This window comes from Oryzias latipes, chromosome 16 (assembly GCF_053564925.1).
Source record: "Oryzias latipes strain Hd-rR chromosome 16, Olatipes_Hd-rR_3.1".
Taxonomy (NCBI): domain Eukaryota; kingdom Metazoa; phylum Chordata; class Actinopteri; order Beloniformes; family Adrianichthyidae; genus Oryzias; species Oryzias latipes.
The window spans coordinates 32,592,238-32,608,661 of record NC_136252.1 but is presented as its reverse complement, the minus strand read 5'-3'; the positions used below and the strand labels follow the sequence as shown (position 1 = coordinate 32,608,661).

Below are 16,424 nucleotides of genomic sequence, written 5' to 3'. Positions count from 1 at the left end.
AATCTGGTAACGGGTCAGACGATCACGGTGCAAATATGGGAAGTAGAAAATTACAAGAAAAATATAAATCAATAAGATCCCTCAGTAAGTAACATAAAATGAGTACAATTCCTATCATATTTAGCACAATTTAACACAAAAATATGATAAATCAACATTGCGCACATATACATTTTACGGCATAATCATACTTTGAAGATCAGGACTGGTTTTAACATGGACCCAAAGATGATCAGACTGGGTCAGTTAATCATACAGGACGCGCATATTGCATATTTTTGGATCTAAACTTCAGCCTCTGAGAGCATTGTCTCATCCAACCACAACAGATGCAAAGAGGAAGAAGAAATGTATTTGTAACCCTTTTGCTATCCAAGGCACTTTAACGTTGGGAGTTGGGTCATCTAGACCCACTAGACAGTGCTCTGAACCTTTTTTCTTCAATGATTTGTGATCTTCACTGGTGTCCATGGATTACATGAAATCTTTCCACCTTTATCCACCTTTGTCATGGTAGGGAGAACACGTCAATGTAAGGGTGGGGTCATCTAAGATAGCACAAGGGTTAAAGCACTTTTCACATGTAAAAACCACAAGGTATGATTAAAAGGCATCATAAATCAAATAAAATAAAATGAAGAAAAGGTTAAAGCAAGTAAAAAGCAGGCACAGGTAAAAGTTAACCAAAAGCCTGTCTGAATAAAAATGTCTTGAGAATTTTTTATTAGAACCAACAGATTCAGGAGGATTAACGGCAGGACATGCCGGAGTCTGGGGGCTACAGCTTAAAAGGACGGGTCTCCACAAGTTGTAAATTTGGTTCTCTGGACTTTAAGAAGGCTTTGGTCCGAAGACCGAAGAGAATGTTTGTAGGTGTAAGGGGTCTTTTAAGGGGTTTTAAAAGTTAAAACTAAGATTTTAAAACCAATTCTAAATTGGAGCAATTTAACGAGAATAAAACTGGTTTCATGAGTGCGCTTCTATTGGTTCTTGTTAACCCATGTGCTATCCTAGACACTTTAACATTGGGAGTTGGGTCATCTAGACCCACTAGACAGTGCGCTGAACCTTTTTTCTTCAATGATTTGTGATCTTTACTGGTTTCCATGGATTATATTAAATCCTCTCCACCTTTATCCACCTTTGTCATGGTAGGGGGAACACGTCAATGTAAGGAGGGGTCATTGGATAGCACAAGGGTAAAAGCCTTGCTGCGGCACTCTGGACAAGCTGGAGACGGGCGACAGCAGAACTGTTAAGATAGACGAAGGGAGAGTTGCAGTGACCTAAACGAGAGGATAGGAGAGAAAAGCCTAGATGACCAGCTCTAGGTCAGATTTAGAAAGAAATGGATCTCAGTTTGGAGATGGATCGTAGCCCAAAGATAACCGTTTTAGTGTGAAGCCACCACTCCACTTGAGTCCACTTGAGTTTGCAAAAAACAAAACCTGGGGATGGAAACTTTTAAGACAAAAATGAGGCTTTTTTTCCAGACAAGATCAAAATCACATCATTCAGTAGGATTATAATCCAGAGCATATTTAAAAGAGGAAACATTAAAAAATGAAAATAGAGATTTATGTCTCGGTCTAAATCCAAGTGATTTCTCTGAGGAAACAGAAAAAAACCCATACAAATAATACATCAAAAATGCTGTGACCCAGTTTGAGAAAATATAAAATCATTTTATTTTTGACTGTGGTTTTTATTTAGATAATAGCTACTAATGAAATTATTCTTTCATCGTGTTTCATATCTCTACAAAGACCCTCGTCCACTCATCTCCTGTGAACTTTCATTTTTTCGGATTGACCCTCAAAACCGTAGAAGGGTCGGGTCATTGTTCTCCGGCAGGGACGGGGGCACTTCAAAGCTCTCAGCTGCTGCACTACACCCCGATGAAATCCTAGTTTGTGGTTTCAGACGGAGCTGCCTTTGATAACAGACTGTCAGGCGGTTCGATGCCGGCTCACGTTACAACCGGTTAACGGCAAACCGCAGAGACGCAGAAAGCCTGTGGAGTGAGGAAGACTCTGCCAACATTCCTCACCTCGTAAATCCCAAACGTACTTCGAAGGAGGAGTTTTCAGAAGGGAAACCTTTGGATCTTTTTTGATGTTTACAGACTAAATTCTGCGCAGATCAGTGATGTTTAGGAAACATCAGAAAAATCTGATTCATTAGATAAATCCGACATGTTTGTGTCAGTTTACCATGAAAAACATGAAAGCTGTGAAGCAGCTTTAATATGAGCACAAACTCCAAACGTAACTGTTTATTCTGATGAATGTCTTTGATTTACTCCGTTTAGAGTTCAAAAAAGTGATTTTCTGACTAAGAATTACCAGGTTGAGGACCGAGTTTTGATTAAAAAAAAAAGCTTGTGTAGGACTTTCAAACATGTTTATGTTTCTTTTACTAATTTATTGATTTTAGTGGAAAAAACAAAACAATATAACAATAAAAAGGATAAGAATAAATATAATCTTTCTGCCATTATTTTAAACTTAAATCTGTCATCTTTTTCAAACTAAAAACACAATACATTTTTACTGAAATACGTAATATTTTTCTGATTTTAAATATTTTTTAAGCCCATGACACCTTCATTTATTTCCAGCTTTGAAAAAAAAAAACAATGGTCATTTTGAAGCCAAAGTGGTTTGATGTATGTTTGCATCAAAATTTGCGCCGTTATGTTTCCTCCATCAAGTTTATTTCCTTTATTTTTAAAATAAAATGTCTTTATTAATATCTTTTTCCTTTTTAAATACATTTTGGTTAATAATTAGGGTCACTTTTTCCGGCCGATACCGATAACCGATATGAGGCAGATAGTCGATATTTGCCGATACTTAAGTGCCTACAGGAACACAAAGTTTAGGTTTCCTTCTTGCACCTGTATTAGCCCTTGTGCTATCCTAGGCACTTTAACATTGGGAGTTGGGTCATCTGGACCCACTAGACAGTGCTCTGAACCTTTTTTCTTCAATGATTTGTGATCTCCATGGATGTCCATGGATTACATGAAATCTTTACACCTTTATCCACCTTTGTCATGGTATAGGGCTAACACGTCAATGGTCATCTTGACCCCATAGGATAGCACAAGGGTTACAAATGTGCTACAGCAAAGGATCTCATAGGAACAAATATCACTTTAATCTTTCGTTTAAATGTATTTTAAAGCATTGAGACCATTAATCAAATTTTGGACTGTAAACCCCATCGCCAGGGATCTATTAGAAACAACATGTAACCCTTTAAAAAGTAACATTTACCTGAAAACAGCCAATTACTGAATATGACTGTAAATATGTTTCCCAATCTATTAGGAACAAGTATACGTTACCGACATAAATACTGGCACCCATGTATCGCCCATCCCCATCAATAATTACTTGGTTGAACACTAACAATAAAATGTACCCAATTTTAAATGAATTGTGGGTTTGGGATCACACAGAGTCTTTCAATTTACATTTGCATTCCATCTTTAATCTTTGAAACTCATATAATTTAGTTAAGATTCATTCATTCAGTCAGTTTGTCTCAAACTGAAACTGTTTATTTTTTAAGTTTTGAGTCACATTTCAGTAGCTTTGAGGAGTCTGAAACTCACGATTATTGCAAAAATAGTCAGACTTTAGTAGGACTCATAAGTTCTTCCCCTTACTTCTCTTTTATAGTGGTAATTACGATGTTCAGTAAGGAAGAATGATTTATTTGCATGTAATGTAGACTCATATTAAACTTATGAACCCATTTGCGTCTGTCACATGAATCTGTATTCTCAGTTCTACGTGTGGACATGACGGGTCGTAAACTCTCTTCCTTGCAGACTCTGAAGGACGCCAACGAGTCGACCCGGCAGGACTTCCAGCGGGAGGCTGAGCTTCTGACCATGCTGCAGCACCAGCACATCGTGCGGTTTTACGGCGTTTGCACGGACGGAGAGCCGCTGGCCATGGTGTTCGAGTACATGAGGCACGGGGACCTGAACCGCTTCCTTCGGTAAGACGGTTTCCCACTGCCCCCTCAGAGAAGAAAAGACGAGGAATGAAACCAGGAATCCTTCAGTTTTCATAACACAAGCTGATCTGACTCTCAGTTAAAGACGTAAAGGATTCACCAAAGAGCCACATTTTAGCTGTTCAGTTTGCATCCTCACTTTTGAATAACAACTATTTTATAATTTACAAATAGGTAACCTTTTTTCTGTTGCAAAGTCCACTTGAATCAAATATCTAAAGACTTAATCCAAAAGGAAATGTCTTCAATTAAAGTTTTCTTCTAAACAACTAATGGGGTTTGAGTTTGAACAGCTGATCCACATCGACGCTTCATTTGCTTAGTGAGAAATCCATTTTCTTTGCCATCCAAAAAACATTTTTATTATTTTAATTGTTTCCTCCTGCGGCTGGAGAACGTTGCTGCTTGTCACCTGGTTGGAGCGGAGGAGAAAACCGTAGGAATGAAATGCCTTTGTGCCTAAAGGCGCTCATGTAATCCAGCAGACTCACCTGAAGAAGCCAGAAATGCTCAACTTTTTGAATTTTTCTGACACAAAATCTCTGAAATAAACGCGACAAGCAGGTCAGAGGCACAGATTCAGTCACTTACGATGAAGGTCCATCATTATTTGTTTGATTTTATGCGCAGTTTGTACAGAAAAGAATCAAATGCAGACTTAACATGTGCAGGTTTGTCGTTTGAGATGAATTTGAAGGAAAAAGATCAGTGAATGTGGTTAAAAAACACAGGGAATTTACAATGAGATAAACTCTGGTCCACGAGTGAAAGATCATTCCATGATAGCCTCTCATTTGTTTTCAATCTCACAGTGAACTCTTTGAGCTGCTGTCAGGTCAGCTGACCAGCCTCGCCTTCGGGAACCCGGGTGGATGCACAGCACTCCATTCTAAGCTGCGGTTCTGTTTAAGTGCTTTATAGAGTTGAGATGAGACAGTGAGGACAAAACAACTACAGCAAAATGTCAAAAATAATCATCTCTGCAGTCGAGCGCCAACACTTTCACAGCTTCTACTTAACCACACGGAAACTCAGAGAGACCAGCAGAGCCGCAAGGTCAGCCCGGTGTGTTTAACCTTTATCCACATGTCAACTCTGTCTGTTGGAAGTGCTGCAGCTCTCCAAGTCAGGCTTTTAAAGGACTGCGGTCACTTATCTGAGTTAGAGCTTTCTTCTGCTCCGCGGTGGACTCTGTAATTACAGCAAAACGGCACAGTGCGGATGTAAACAGAGATGCAGGCACGTTCTGTGACGGCCGCCTTCACGGCTTAGAAATGTGGTTTTATTGCAGTGGAGGAATGTAACCAAGAAACATACGAGTTTCTCAATGATGACGATTTGAAAAAGAAAAAAAAGGAAGACTCAGTCAAACACGGTGGTGGTAGTAGTGTGATGGTGTGAGCATTATGGGGCGGCTGTCTGCATCTTCCATGCATCTGGATCGTTAACGCATTAACGCTGGAGCTTCAGTTTTTTTAACGAGCTTAGCTCGGACAAAAGCAGCTTTGCTCTGACATGACCTTCAGCAGGGAAGTGTTGCATCACCATAAAAACTATAGCAACGATTTAAAACGTTAAGGATCTGTGCAAAGCTGCTCCTCTCCGTGTCACAATCCGTTAAAACTGTGTAAACGGTTAAAGAGCGTCTCCTGCACCTGGCTGTGGATCCTGCCTCCGGCTCGTCTCGCGCCCCCAGCCGTCCCCTGACTCCATCTGGATGAAGCTCGTCTGCTTGACTTTAAATATGTAGTTGCAGAGTTAGATAAGTTCATTCTTCTCTATGAGTTCTGGCATTGCCTGTCCGTCCTGGGGGAGGATCCCTCCTTCATGTGGGCACCCCTGAGGTTTCGTAGTTTTTTTTAGGAGTTTTTCCTTACTGCGTAGGAGGGTCTAAGGGCAGGGATGTCCAGTTTTAGTTTAGTTAGTTCAGTTTAGAATCTTTCTATTGAATTGTGTGTTCATGATCCTTTCATTTTTAGGTTTTACCCTACATTTATCTGCACAAAGCCCATTGTGACGACTGCTGTTGTGATTTTGGGGTATACAAACACAATTGAATTGAATTAAATTGGTAATAAAGGGTTAAATCCAATGATAAACTCTTTATTTGTGATGAGTTAATTATACAAAGTCCAAAATTTTAATGTTTAAAGTTCCACTCTGATCAACCTATGATCTATTTCCGGTGGACTTTTAATTACAATTGTGCTGTTTTTAGTCGTTTTCTTCAGAACATAGTTTCTGTAGAGCGGCAGGTGTTCATTAGAAATTCCCCTCTGAGTTGCTACTGGGACTGTTGGCGCAGAGAAAACCCCGTTCCCCCTTCCTGTTGCCGATAACTGAGAGCTGTTCACTCGCTTTCCCGCTAGCTCACAGCCCCTCACACCCCTAACCTAACGTTAAATAAAAAGGCGAGCAATAGCAGAGATGTCCGGCTGCACGGTTCTGATCCAGATTCCAGCTCAGACGAGGAAAACGGGCGTTTGTCCGCATCAGAATGGAGCGGAGCAGGGAGCTTGTGGCCCGCCTAGCGTATTTTTTTACGTCAAACAAAATTTTTTATCTACTCCTGATTGACAACAAATATATAAAGGAATACTCAGAAATGCATATATGAACTTAAATTTATTTATCCCTTGTGCAATCCTATGGGGTCCAAATGACTCGATCCTTGCATTGACGTGTTCTCCCTACCATGACAAAGGTGGAAAGATTTCATGTAATCCATGGACACCCGTGAAGATCACAAATCATTGAAGAAAAAAGTTAAGCGCATGATCATGTGGGGTCTAGATGACCCAACTCCCAATGTTAAAGTGCCTAGGATAGCACAAGGGTTATATGCATCCTCCATCATCAGAAAAATGCCACGAGATCATGTTAAAAACCCCAAAGAACAACATTTTCATCAGAGTGGGTCTATAAAACCCTTTTTTTGGTAAAAAAAAAATTAGATTCTTTGCCTTTCAGTTACTCCTTCAGGAGTTACCACCGCAAACCATCTGTCTCCATCTGACCCTCTTCTCTGCATCCTCCTCACTCACACCGTCAACCTTCATGTCCTCCTTCTTTGCATCTACTAAACTCCTTTTTTCGTCTTTCCTGGTAGCTCCAACCCCAGCATCCTTTCAACAACATTATCCCTGTTTCTCCATCTCCACCTGCTTCCCTGCATTTATCTCCAGAACATCCACAGTGGTCTGTGGATTCATTCCTGATCCGTCCTCATCACTTCCACAGAGAACCTCGGCAACTTCAGCTCTGCCTCTTGTCTCTTTGTCCAACCTGTTCATTAAAGTAAAGGTGCCAGCTGGGGGGTCTGGATGAGAATCCTATCAAGGTTTCCCACTGTGGAGCTCTTTATGAACAATCAGTTTATCCACTGAACTAATCTAACTTCTGCTTCACCAAACCTCTGATGGGGGGGAGAGGGGGGCAGGCACCAACCTATCAGAGCTCCTGCTGGCACCTCAGATCTGAGGAAGCCACCAGAGCAGACCCCATGATGCTGCCTGCCAGGTGTCCTTCTCAGGAGACAGACAGACGCCCTCCCCAGAGATGCATCTTCACCAATGGATGGAAATCACATTTCCAGCAGACAGAAGGGGTGAAATGTCTGAGAGCCCCCATAAGGCAGCTGCTTTCCCACGCTGCCACCTGCCTTTTAAACTAATAGTGACTGTACAGAGAACTTCCCTGAAAGGAGGAGACAAAGTGGAGAGCAGTGATATTAGGATGGATGGAGACACACGAGCGGGATGTGCTCATTTAGGATGGATGAGAGTTGATGATGCACAAAGAGGGCGAGCGCTGCATCTCTCTATTGCATTATTGCAAATCACTTGTAGGCGTTCTACAAGCCACATGTTTTCTAATAATCATGTGTTTTTTTTAATGCTTTATTGCGGCGTGGACGTGCTGACCATGTCTGCTCAAGAGCTGCAGCTACACAAGTGTTCAGAGCGCAGATTGTCCTTCAGGTCACCAAAGGTTGGTACCATAGTTACCAACAATGCTGAAAGGCCAACCTCAGTGCAGCACTGATCCGAAGAGCTCACTGGAGCACAATGATAATGGAGGCTTTAGGCTTCATGGCAGCCGTTTGGTTATTTTGATCTCCTTTAGTAGAGATGAAACTTTAGAGACTGCGGACTTCTCTGTTTCGCAGCTTTATGTTTTAAAATACAACAAGCAAAAACATCAACAGTAGGTCGTCGCCATGTTGTGGTTTTTAGTGCAATTTTACTTTTTTTTTTACTTTTTTTTGTGTACTGCATCCTGATTGGCTGTAGACCACTGTCAATCAACCTCCTCTGTGAGGTGTCTCCTGTGCAGAATGTGTTCAGTTTGCCAAATTTACATCAATCTTCTATCGTAGGGAGATTTTTATTTTCTATTCTATATAACTGCACATATTGTTCTCTGAAGGTTTGAACTTTGAGGGTTTAAACACAAGAGAAAAATGTTCATGTCTGTTTGAGAAAAGGGTAGAAAGTGTGTAGTGAGGAGTTTTTACAGACTTATAGAAAATGTGCAGAATTTGTCTACTGTGGTGTTTTTTTAAGAACGTAACTCCCAAGATGAACGAGAGAAAATAGTACAGCCGGAAATCTTTATGCACTTTAGATCAATTAAGGTTACAATCAACTCTCCTGGTTCCTAAAATGTCAATCGGGTATAAAATTAAAGAAACTGGTTGCCAGAGAAATTTGGGAAAGTTTTTAGTGGGAACACTCAACTTTCCAAAGACAGCATCGACTGGATGAAAGGCAGACTATCCCCCTGTGAGGAGTGGATGTGTGTAAGCCAGCTCACTTTTGAACGACATCCCAAAATGAGCTTCAACCAGCAAACAAAAAGGCAATAAAACCCCATTTCTTCCCCATCTCCTGTAGTAGAGCGAGCTTGTCTTAGTTCAATTACGTGAACTGGTTAGACACGCCCTTTTCCCGATACATGCTTCAATACAAACAGGACTTAGTGACTCCTCCCCCTGGCGTTCCAAACAGGAAGTGCCCGCTGGCTTCAAGAAGCCCAAATCCCATTGACGTCAATAGATACATAAAAAGCTATTAACTACTCAGTGATCCTATTGGTCAGACTAACCATTCTTGATCTGATGCCCTTTTTTAACATGTTCTTGATGATTCTATTTTTTTTCCATATTTTCTTCTGTAGTTCAAATTATTCCACTTATAAACTGATACCTCAGTAAAAACGTAGGTGTTGGCCACGTCCAACGTTAAGAACGTTTGACAGATTTCCAACAAGCTCACTCCTGATTGTAGAGAGGGGTTGCCATAGAAACGTTGGCTCAGACCAACTTGGACTAATCACTGCTTACTTTTGACATTTGTCTACAACGTGGCAACATACCAATGGCAAATAAGGTGCGACTGAATACACTTTGGTTCATTGGAGCCGGAAGTAAACCATTTTCTGTGGGTGACGTCTCACTCACTCGCTCCAGTTCCGTACAGTCCTGGGGCATTCACACTGTCACTGAACTGCATTAGAGTTCACTTGCAAGTCAGACAGGACCCTGGTTTATCAGTAGAACCAGCATTCTCTTGTGTGGTCCCCAACAAATGGGCTTTCAGACCTGGCAACCAAGTGACCCCCTGATGTTCAAACATCCCAAAGCAATATCATCTTAGACATTTTTCATTCCTTAAAACAGGGCTGCCCCGCTCTGGTCGTGGACATCCACCGCGCAGTTTTTCCTAAACTTCATGCTGCTGGATCAGCTGGATCAGGGGATTCTGAGGAACTCACCTGATTGAAAATGGAAAAACGAGCAGGTGGATCACAAAGACCAGAGTTCCGCTGCTTTGATTTTTCTTCAGAGAACAAGTGAGGAGCCCAGCTTAGAGCTCATAAAGTGAAACATCTTTTGGACTTTTTGCCTTTTCCTCCAACTGTGGAGATAAAATGAAAGAACTCAGAGCTGAAATCTGCATCTTCATCACCAATCTTCCTCAGACTTCATTAGTTTCACCTTCCATCTGTGCTTTAAGACCCTTCTTTTGGCGTGTCTCCATCAGAGCTCACGGCCCAGACGCTCGTATCCTGGAGGAGTCCAAGATGCCCCCGTTGGGTCAACTGACCCTACCCCAGATGCTACAGATCGCTGCGCAGATCGCCTCGGGCATGGTGTACCTGGCATCTCTGCACTTCGTCCATCGTGACCTGGCGACCCGTAACTGCCTGGTTGGGGAGGGCTTGGTGGTAAAGATAGGAGACTTTGGGATGTCCCGGGACATCTACAGCACAGATTACTACAGGGTGAGTTCAAAGCAACACCCCAAAAGTAGAGCCAATCTGCTACGTTTACAACCACAGTTCAATACATACAGGAAATGATTTCTAACACAGTAATTCATGTGCATCTCCCCAGGTGGGCGGGCGTACCATGCTGCCGATCCGCTGGATGCCCCCGGAGAGCATCATGTACAGGAAGTTCACCACGGAGAGCGACATCTGGAGCTTTGGCGTGGTTCTCTGGGAGATCTTCACCTACGGAAAGCAGCCCTGGTATCAGCTGTCCAACAGTGAGGTGAGTTTGGTGCTGCGCTTTTACTGCCAATCGAAACAAACCTTTATATTGAACCTTTAAGTTCATCTCAAAGCAGACTCGACCAGCAGAGGGCGCTGCACTTTTTAGAGCTTCGTCGGTTTGTTGCCACCATGGGGCGCTAGCTCAGGGGTGGGCAAACTACGACCCGGGGGCCCATTAAACTATTTAATCTGGCCCACCAAGCTGGAATAAATTATATTGATGATAGTGGCTCCTCACAGGTGGTACATTACAAATAAGTTGACCTTTGCTGAACTACAGAAAGCTATTTAACATTCATGTGTGTTTTCGGAGCTGTACAATTTTTTTCCCAATCATTTCAACACCACCTAAATGCAGCATTTCTCAAAATGTGGGTTTGTCCATGAGGGACACGAACCCATCGAGACAATTGGTTCTAAAATGAGAACAAAAGAAACAGTTTTTAAATAAAAACTCTGTTTTAAAATGTATACATCACATTGTTAATCAGAATCAACATATATAGGGGCTCTGGATCTAAATTTTCTGAAATTTGGTCAACTTTCTTAGAACATGTCATGGCCTTGACCTTAGAAATGACCCGTGAACTCTCAAATAAATTAACAGGTCTGACGTGTTTAATGCCTTTGCTGGTCATAGATTGGTAGCACAGTATATTGTTTGTATAATTATTTTATTTGTTTATGTCTTTCTTGTTTTTTTGTAATTGTGGTTTTGAATTGTTTGTTTTTGCTTATTTGAAATATTTCCAAATAAATCCTACATAAAAAAAATAGACAAATATTTTCATCCAAATTCCACATTATTTTTCTCTCTTATAAATTGGGTTAACAAAAACCCTCCGCACATCTGTTCCTGGTCCGGCAGCAGCTGGAGTAAGGTTTACGACCGAGTATTAGAGCCACCATAAAAAAAAAAATAAAAAAAAAATCAATGAATATATTTACAAGAAAAAGCCTTTGTTTCAAAACTAAAGTGGTTCATTTAGTAGATTTGGTGAGATTATTGAGCAGATTACCATCACATTCCTTTGGCTTACCTGCAACGTAAAGAAAATGGGTATCATGCATCACACGCCTGGTGAAGGAGTAGACTTTTGTTTCAAAGCAGTGCATCACCATGGGAACTCCTCACACAGTTTCAGCAGAAAAATCCTTCTAAAGTCTCAGTTTCTGGGTAACAAAAGCTGAAGCAGCTTTTTCTCTTTGAACCTTTCACACTTGTGCCATCTTGTTTTAACATTGGGAGTGGGGTCATCTGGACCCCCCCAAGACAGAGCGCTGAACCTTTTTTCTTAAGTGATTTTTGATTTTCACTGGTGTCCATGGACTCCATGAAATCCTCTCCACCTCTATCCACCTTTGCCATGGACCAAAAAAAAAAAAAAGGTTTGCTAAAGATGGGAAGTTGTCACAGCGTTGTACAAATCAGGTAATACAACAGCTAGTCTCTTCCTGATTCACACAAAATTCAATGTTTGGTTTTCTTGTTCACACACCAACACTGATCCACACCAGGGTTCACTTGCAAGAAAATAAGTGAGGTTGGAACGAAAAAAACAACTTTTCACAGAATTTCAGAAAAAGAATTCGGGGCAAATTCAAAGTTGAGAAAATATTTTTTTTTTAAAGTTTCATGATGAGCAAAAAACATTAAACATGTTGTTTTTTTGTTTTTGCTCCAGCCTGAACCACCTCCACGCTCGCACATCCTCTCTGTGAGGTCGTAGATCTTCCGCACTCTGTCAGTAATCAATACGCTGATAGTAAATAAGGGCAGGCCAGTCTGGCCTTTCCAGCTTAAGCACCAAGAAGAGGGTCTCCACTGTGACCGCAGCAGAGCTCTTCCAGGCCGCCGGCCTCTCTGCCTTTCAGCGGAGGGTGGATCACTTTCCTGCTGCGCTCGATGCTAAGCTGCTTAGCTTCTTTTTAGCTTCGAGCCAATGAGGTGTAACCTTGTTACCCTAATCTGTCTAACCCAATGCGGGGCAGGTGAAACGATCGTGCTGCCTAAATACTCTGTGAAGCAGATAAATTATCATAAATAAGCGAGACGGCTCGTGTGAAGCAAATCCTTTGATCGGAGTCTCCCCAGCAGGTCAACGAACACCAACGCGAAAAGAGGAAACTGTTCGAATCCTTGACGTCCCACTGAGCTCCGAAACATCAGAAAACAGCTTGAAAAGTGCAGAAGTTCTGTTTTTCATTTCAAGAAAAATGGGTTTTCATTCATTTTAGATCAGTTTTTGTGCTTCCAGCATCTCATCTGTGTGTTTTTTTTAGGAAACTTTAGGCTTTCCTTAAATATTTTGAAGAAAAAAAGCATCACAGTTTTCTGCCGTGAGTCTGTCCCTCCATCTAATCAAAGTTTCTGTTACTGAACTTCAGTAAATTTAACGAAAATGTTCCACTTCTTCTGGGACTTCTTGAAGTCACTAAATGAAAAAGATAAAGAAAATGGTATTTGACATTTCATTTTCAAAAAGCATTTTGAAGCGTTGATTTTTCATTTTAATTTTGAGCCATTTGATGCAGTTACATTTTGAAAATGAAAAAGCATTTCTGTTAATCCATTTTAATTGTCAATTAGACATTTCTAAATGAATTTTGCTACACATTTACCAGAGAACTTTTTGAAAATGAAATGTCAAATACCATTTTCTTTATCTTTTTAATTAAGTGACAGAATAAGAGGTGTTGAGGAAGGAAATGAAAAAGCATTTTGGTGGATTGCTTTTTCATTTGAATTTTGATTCAAAAAATGCAGCTTCATGTTGAAAATGAAAAAGCATTTCTGGTTTTGACTTTTATTTTTTAATTATGCCACAGAATCGCTTCCATAAATTGTAGGATTTACAACATAAAGAGTTCAATTTAATTTTAAATATTCTCGGCTTCTTCAGAAAAACTTCAGGCTCAGGCGAGAGACGTGATAGGAAGACAAAACGATTAAAAAACAATCAGACTTTTGTTTTTTGGTAAACCTAAAATAATTTCATTCTAGCTATCAATTCCCTTATACATCTACTTGCTATAAACTGAGTAATTTGTTTTGTTAGATGCACAAACATTTCACATTTAAATAAAGAACAGTCATCTAAAAACAAATGAAAATGTGATTATATGGTTAATCCTGCTGGTCTCTGCAGATTCTGATCTCTTAGAATAAAAAAGTTAAAGAAAAAAATCCAGAAATGGACACGAAAACAGCCCCACTACCCACAATGCTTCACCAGTCGTCTGTGTTATGCTAGAATCACAGATTTACTCTCTAAAATGACTCAATCTGATCTGCTGATCGTGTTGATTGATCACGAGACAAAAGGTAGATGGATTTTCTTCTGGACTGAAAGCTGAACGTCAGTGATCTTCACATCCAAACGGCAGCTGAAGGAGGCAGAGGTCAGAGGTCGCGGCCTCCTCTAAAGAGTCTGCTCCACTTCCGACAGATCTACTTCAGATCTGTCGGAAAAAAAAGATCTACTTCGAAGTCATTTTACCAGAATAGAAGAAAGCAGTACATCAGTTACTAAAGTTTAGATTAGAATCTAAAGCAGAATCAGACAAATTCTGAAGTTTTTAGACACTGGAGTAAAACGGTGGATTCACAGAATCAAGATAAAATGTCACTGACATGGAAAAAAAGCAGAAAATAGAGACATTTGTTGTTTTTTAACAAATGAGTATTTAGTGAGACTTCTGATAGAAATCTTAAGACACGTGGACAGTAAATTATTGGCCCCCCTTCAACTAACTAAAGAAAAACTAAACAAATATAAAGAATTTGTATTTATTATTACTTTTGTTTGTTTCAAGCTATTTCTTTGACCACTGTGAGCTTTTCTTTCAGTAACCAGACAGATACGCTGAAACATTTCTTTTCTGCCGTTTCCAGTGTGATGCTGAAATTAATCTCATAATTGGAACATAGAACAGAAGCGCATCATTTTAGTCCTGGATTATTTATTTTTTTTATCATAAAAGGCACAGAGCCTTTTTCTGCACAGAGAAGACGAAACCATGCATTTGGAAAATGATCGCAGAAATGATGCTGGCCGGACCACGAGCCTCCTGCTCCGCCCCGTTCTGATGCATCGTAGACAAACAGATCCATGAACGTCTTTGTTTTGCTGCAATCTAATGTTAGGTCAGGGTTACTCCACGCCAACGGCCCCGCCCACAACTCAGAGGTGAATTTCTCATGAACTCCTGCAGAAACTATGTCCTAGAACACGACTCAGGTCTTGCTCAATTTAGCTAACAGCAGCATCCTTATAATAAAACAAAAGTAAACACTGGGATGTTTGATCAACAAAGCGGATCTTTAAGCAGGGTAACTGAGTTGTTAGTGACCGTTTTTACAAAACTGTTCTGGATTCGTCGACTTCTTCTACTTACATCACTAAACTGCTGCACGCTCAGACTCTTGGTGTGTTGACATTCACTAAAGTGATGCAATTACAGACTGGGGGAGATGTAATCAGATTTCCTCACCTTCGCAGACACATCGTAGCCGCTTTCGTTCTCTCTTTTGAGAGAGTCTGAACCGTCCCTTCCAGAGAAAGGTGGGTTCTCTCCATCCTGAAGTAATCGGATTCCTCCTCTCCGACAGGCCATTGAATGCATCACGCAGGGGCGGGAGCTGGAGAGGCCGCGCACCTGTCCTAAGGAGGTGTACCAGCTGATGCAGGGCTGCTGGCAGAGGGAGCCCCAGCAGAGGACGGTCATCAAGGAGATCCACAGCCGCCTGCTGGCTCTGGTCAGAACCCCCCCAGTTTACCTGGACATCCTGGGCTGAGGGGCAGTTCACATGTTCACCTGAGTGTCTGTTGGTTTCTGTGCCAGGGGGGGGGGGGGGGGGGGGGGACGGGAGGGGGGCTATGGTTATTTTTAAAGAAAAAAGAAAAAAAAAAAGAGGAAAAAATTTGTTTTCAGGAAGAAAACCTGAGGGAATTATGGGATGTGCGGTTTAGGGGAACAGATGGATTCAGAAGGAGAGGGGCAGATGTCTCTGTAACTGTACGCCTGGGGAAGTTGTGTGTGTGTGGGGGGGGGGGGGGGGGGGGTTGCCACCCATGTAAATAGTGGATGTACAGACGGGGGGGGGGCTTCTAAAACCTGTATCTCTTTGTAAATCGTTTGCCCTTAAAGGAATAAACAAAACAGGTTTAAAAATGGAATCGATGCATCACTGTGCAGTTTTTCCAGTGTGATCTATGCTCCCTCTTCTCCTTATGCACCTCCTCTGGACTGAAGGATGCAGGAGGGAGGGAGAGAGGGGGGGGGGTGGTGTTGGAGGACTGTCTTGTGGCGTCTTACAAGCAGATTGAGGACGGATCGGATCAGTGTTTGTCCCCGCAGCCTTTGTGGTTTCAGAATGGAGCTTCTTAAAAAGCACTCGAGGCCCAACCCCGGCTGGGTTTGAAATGCGAGGACAATAAGAGCTGGAAATGAGGCCATTTTTTAAAAATGAAGGTCCTATTAGAGCTTTGCAGCGGGAAACTTTCCTTTTCAGTCCTCCACCTCATCTTATAATGTACGCACACGGGATATTGATTTCTCCCGATAATTATTTCTTTTATGAAAATGCCAGAGCCGATTCATTGTGGTCTGAGCCTGCTGCTAATAATAAACCACTCTGCTCTGCCTGAGAGGCTTTAGAGGTGAAAGAAAAAAACCTAATGAGTCAGAGCAGAAAAAAAGGGGGTTTTAAAAAAACAAACTTCAGCATCAGGCAGACTCCAGAAACGTGAACGAATGCAGGGATTTGTGTGAATCAGGGAGGACTTTTGCCCAGGAAAATATTAGACGGTGATTCATTTGGCCTTATTCTC

The 16,424-nt window shown here is 41.4% G+C and overlaps 1 protein-coding gene across 3 annotated transcripts in view; it reads left to right on the top strand.

The window, feature by feature from the left end:
• ntrk1 (neurotrophic tyrosine kinase, receptor, type 1) overlaps positions 1 to 15,516 on the top strand; it is a 41,253-nt gene extending 25,737 nt beyond the window's left edge. For all 3 annotated transcript variants that reach the window (XM_078932607.1, XM_023964194.2, XM_078932608.1), the window contains 4 exons: positions 3,842 to 4,014; positions 10,077 to 10,317; positions 10,430 to 10,588; positions 15,203 to 15,516. In XM_078932607.1, coding sequence (XP_078788733.1) covers positions 3,842 to 4,014; positions 10,077 to 10,317; positions 10,430 to 10,588; positions 15,203 to 15,388 — 759 coding nt within the window. In that variant the 3' untranslated portion in view covers positions 15,389 to 15,516. The remainder of the gene's footprint in view (positions 1 to 3,841; positions 4,015 to 10,076; positions 10,318 to 10,429; positions 10,589 to 15,202) is intronic.
• Positions 15,517 to 16,424: the final 908 nt, after the last annotated feature.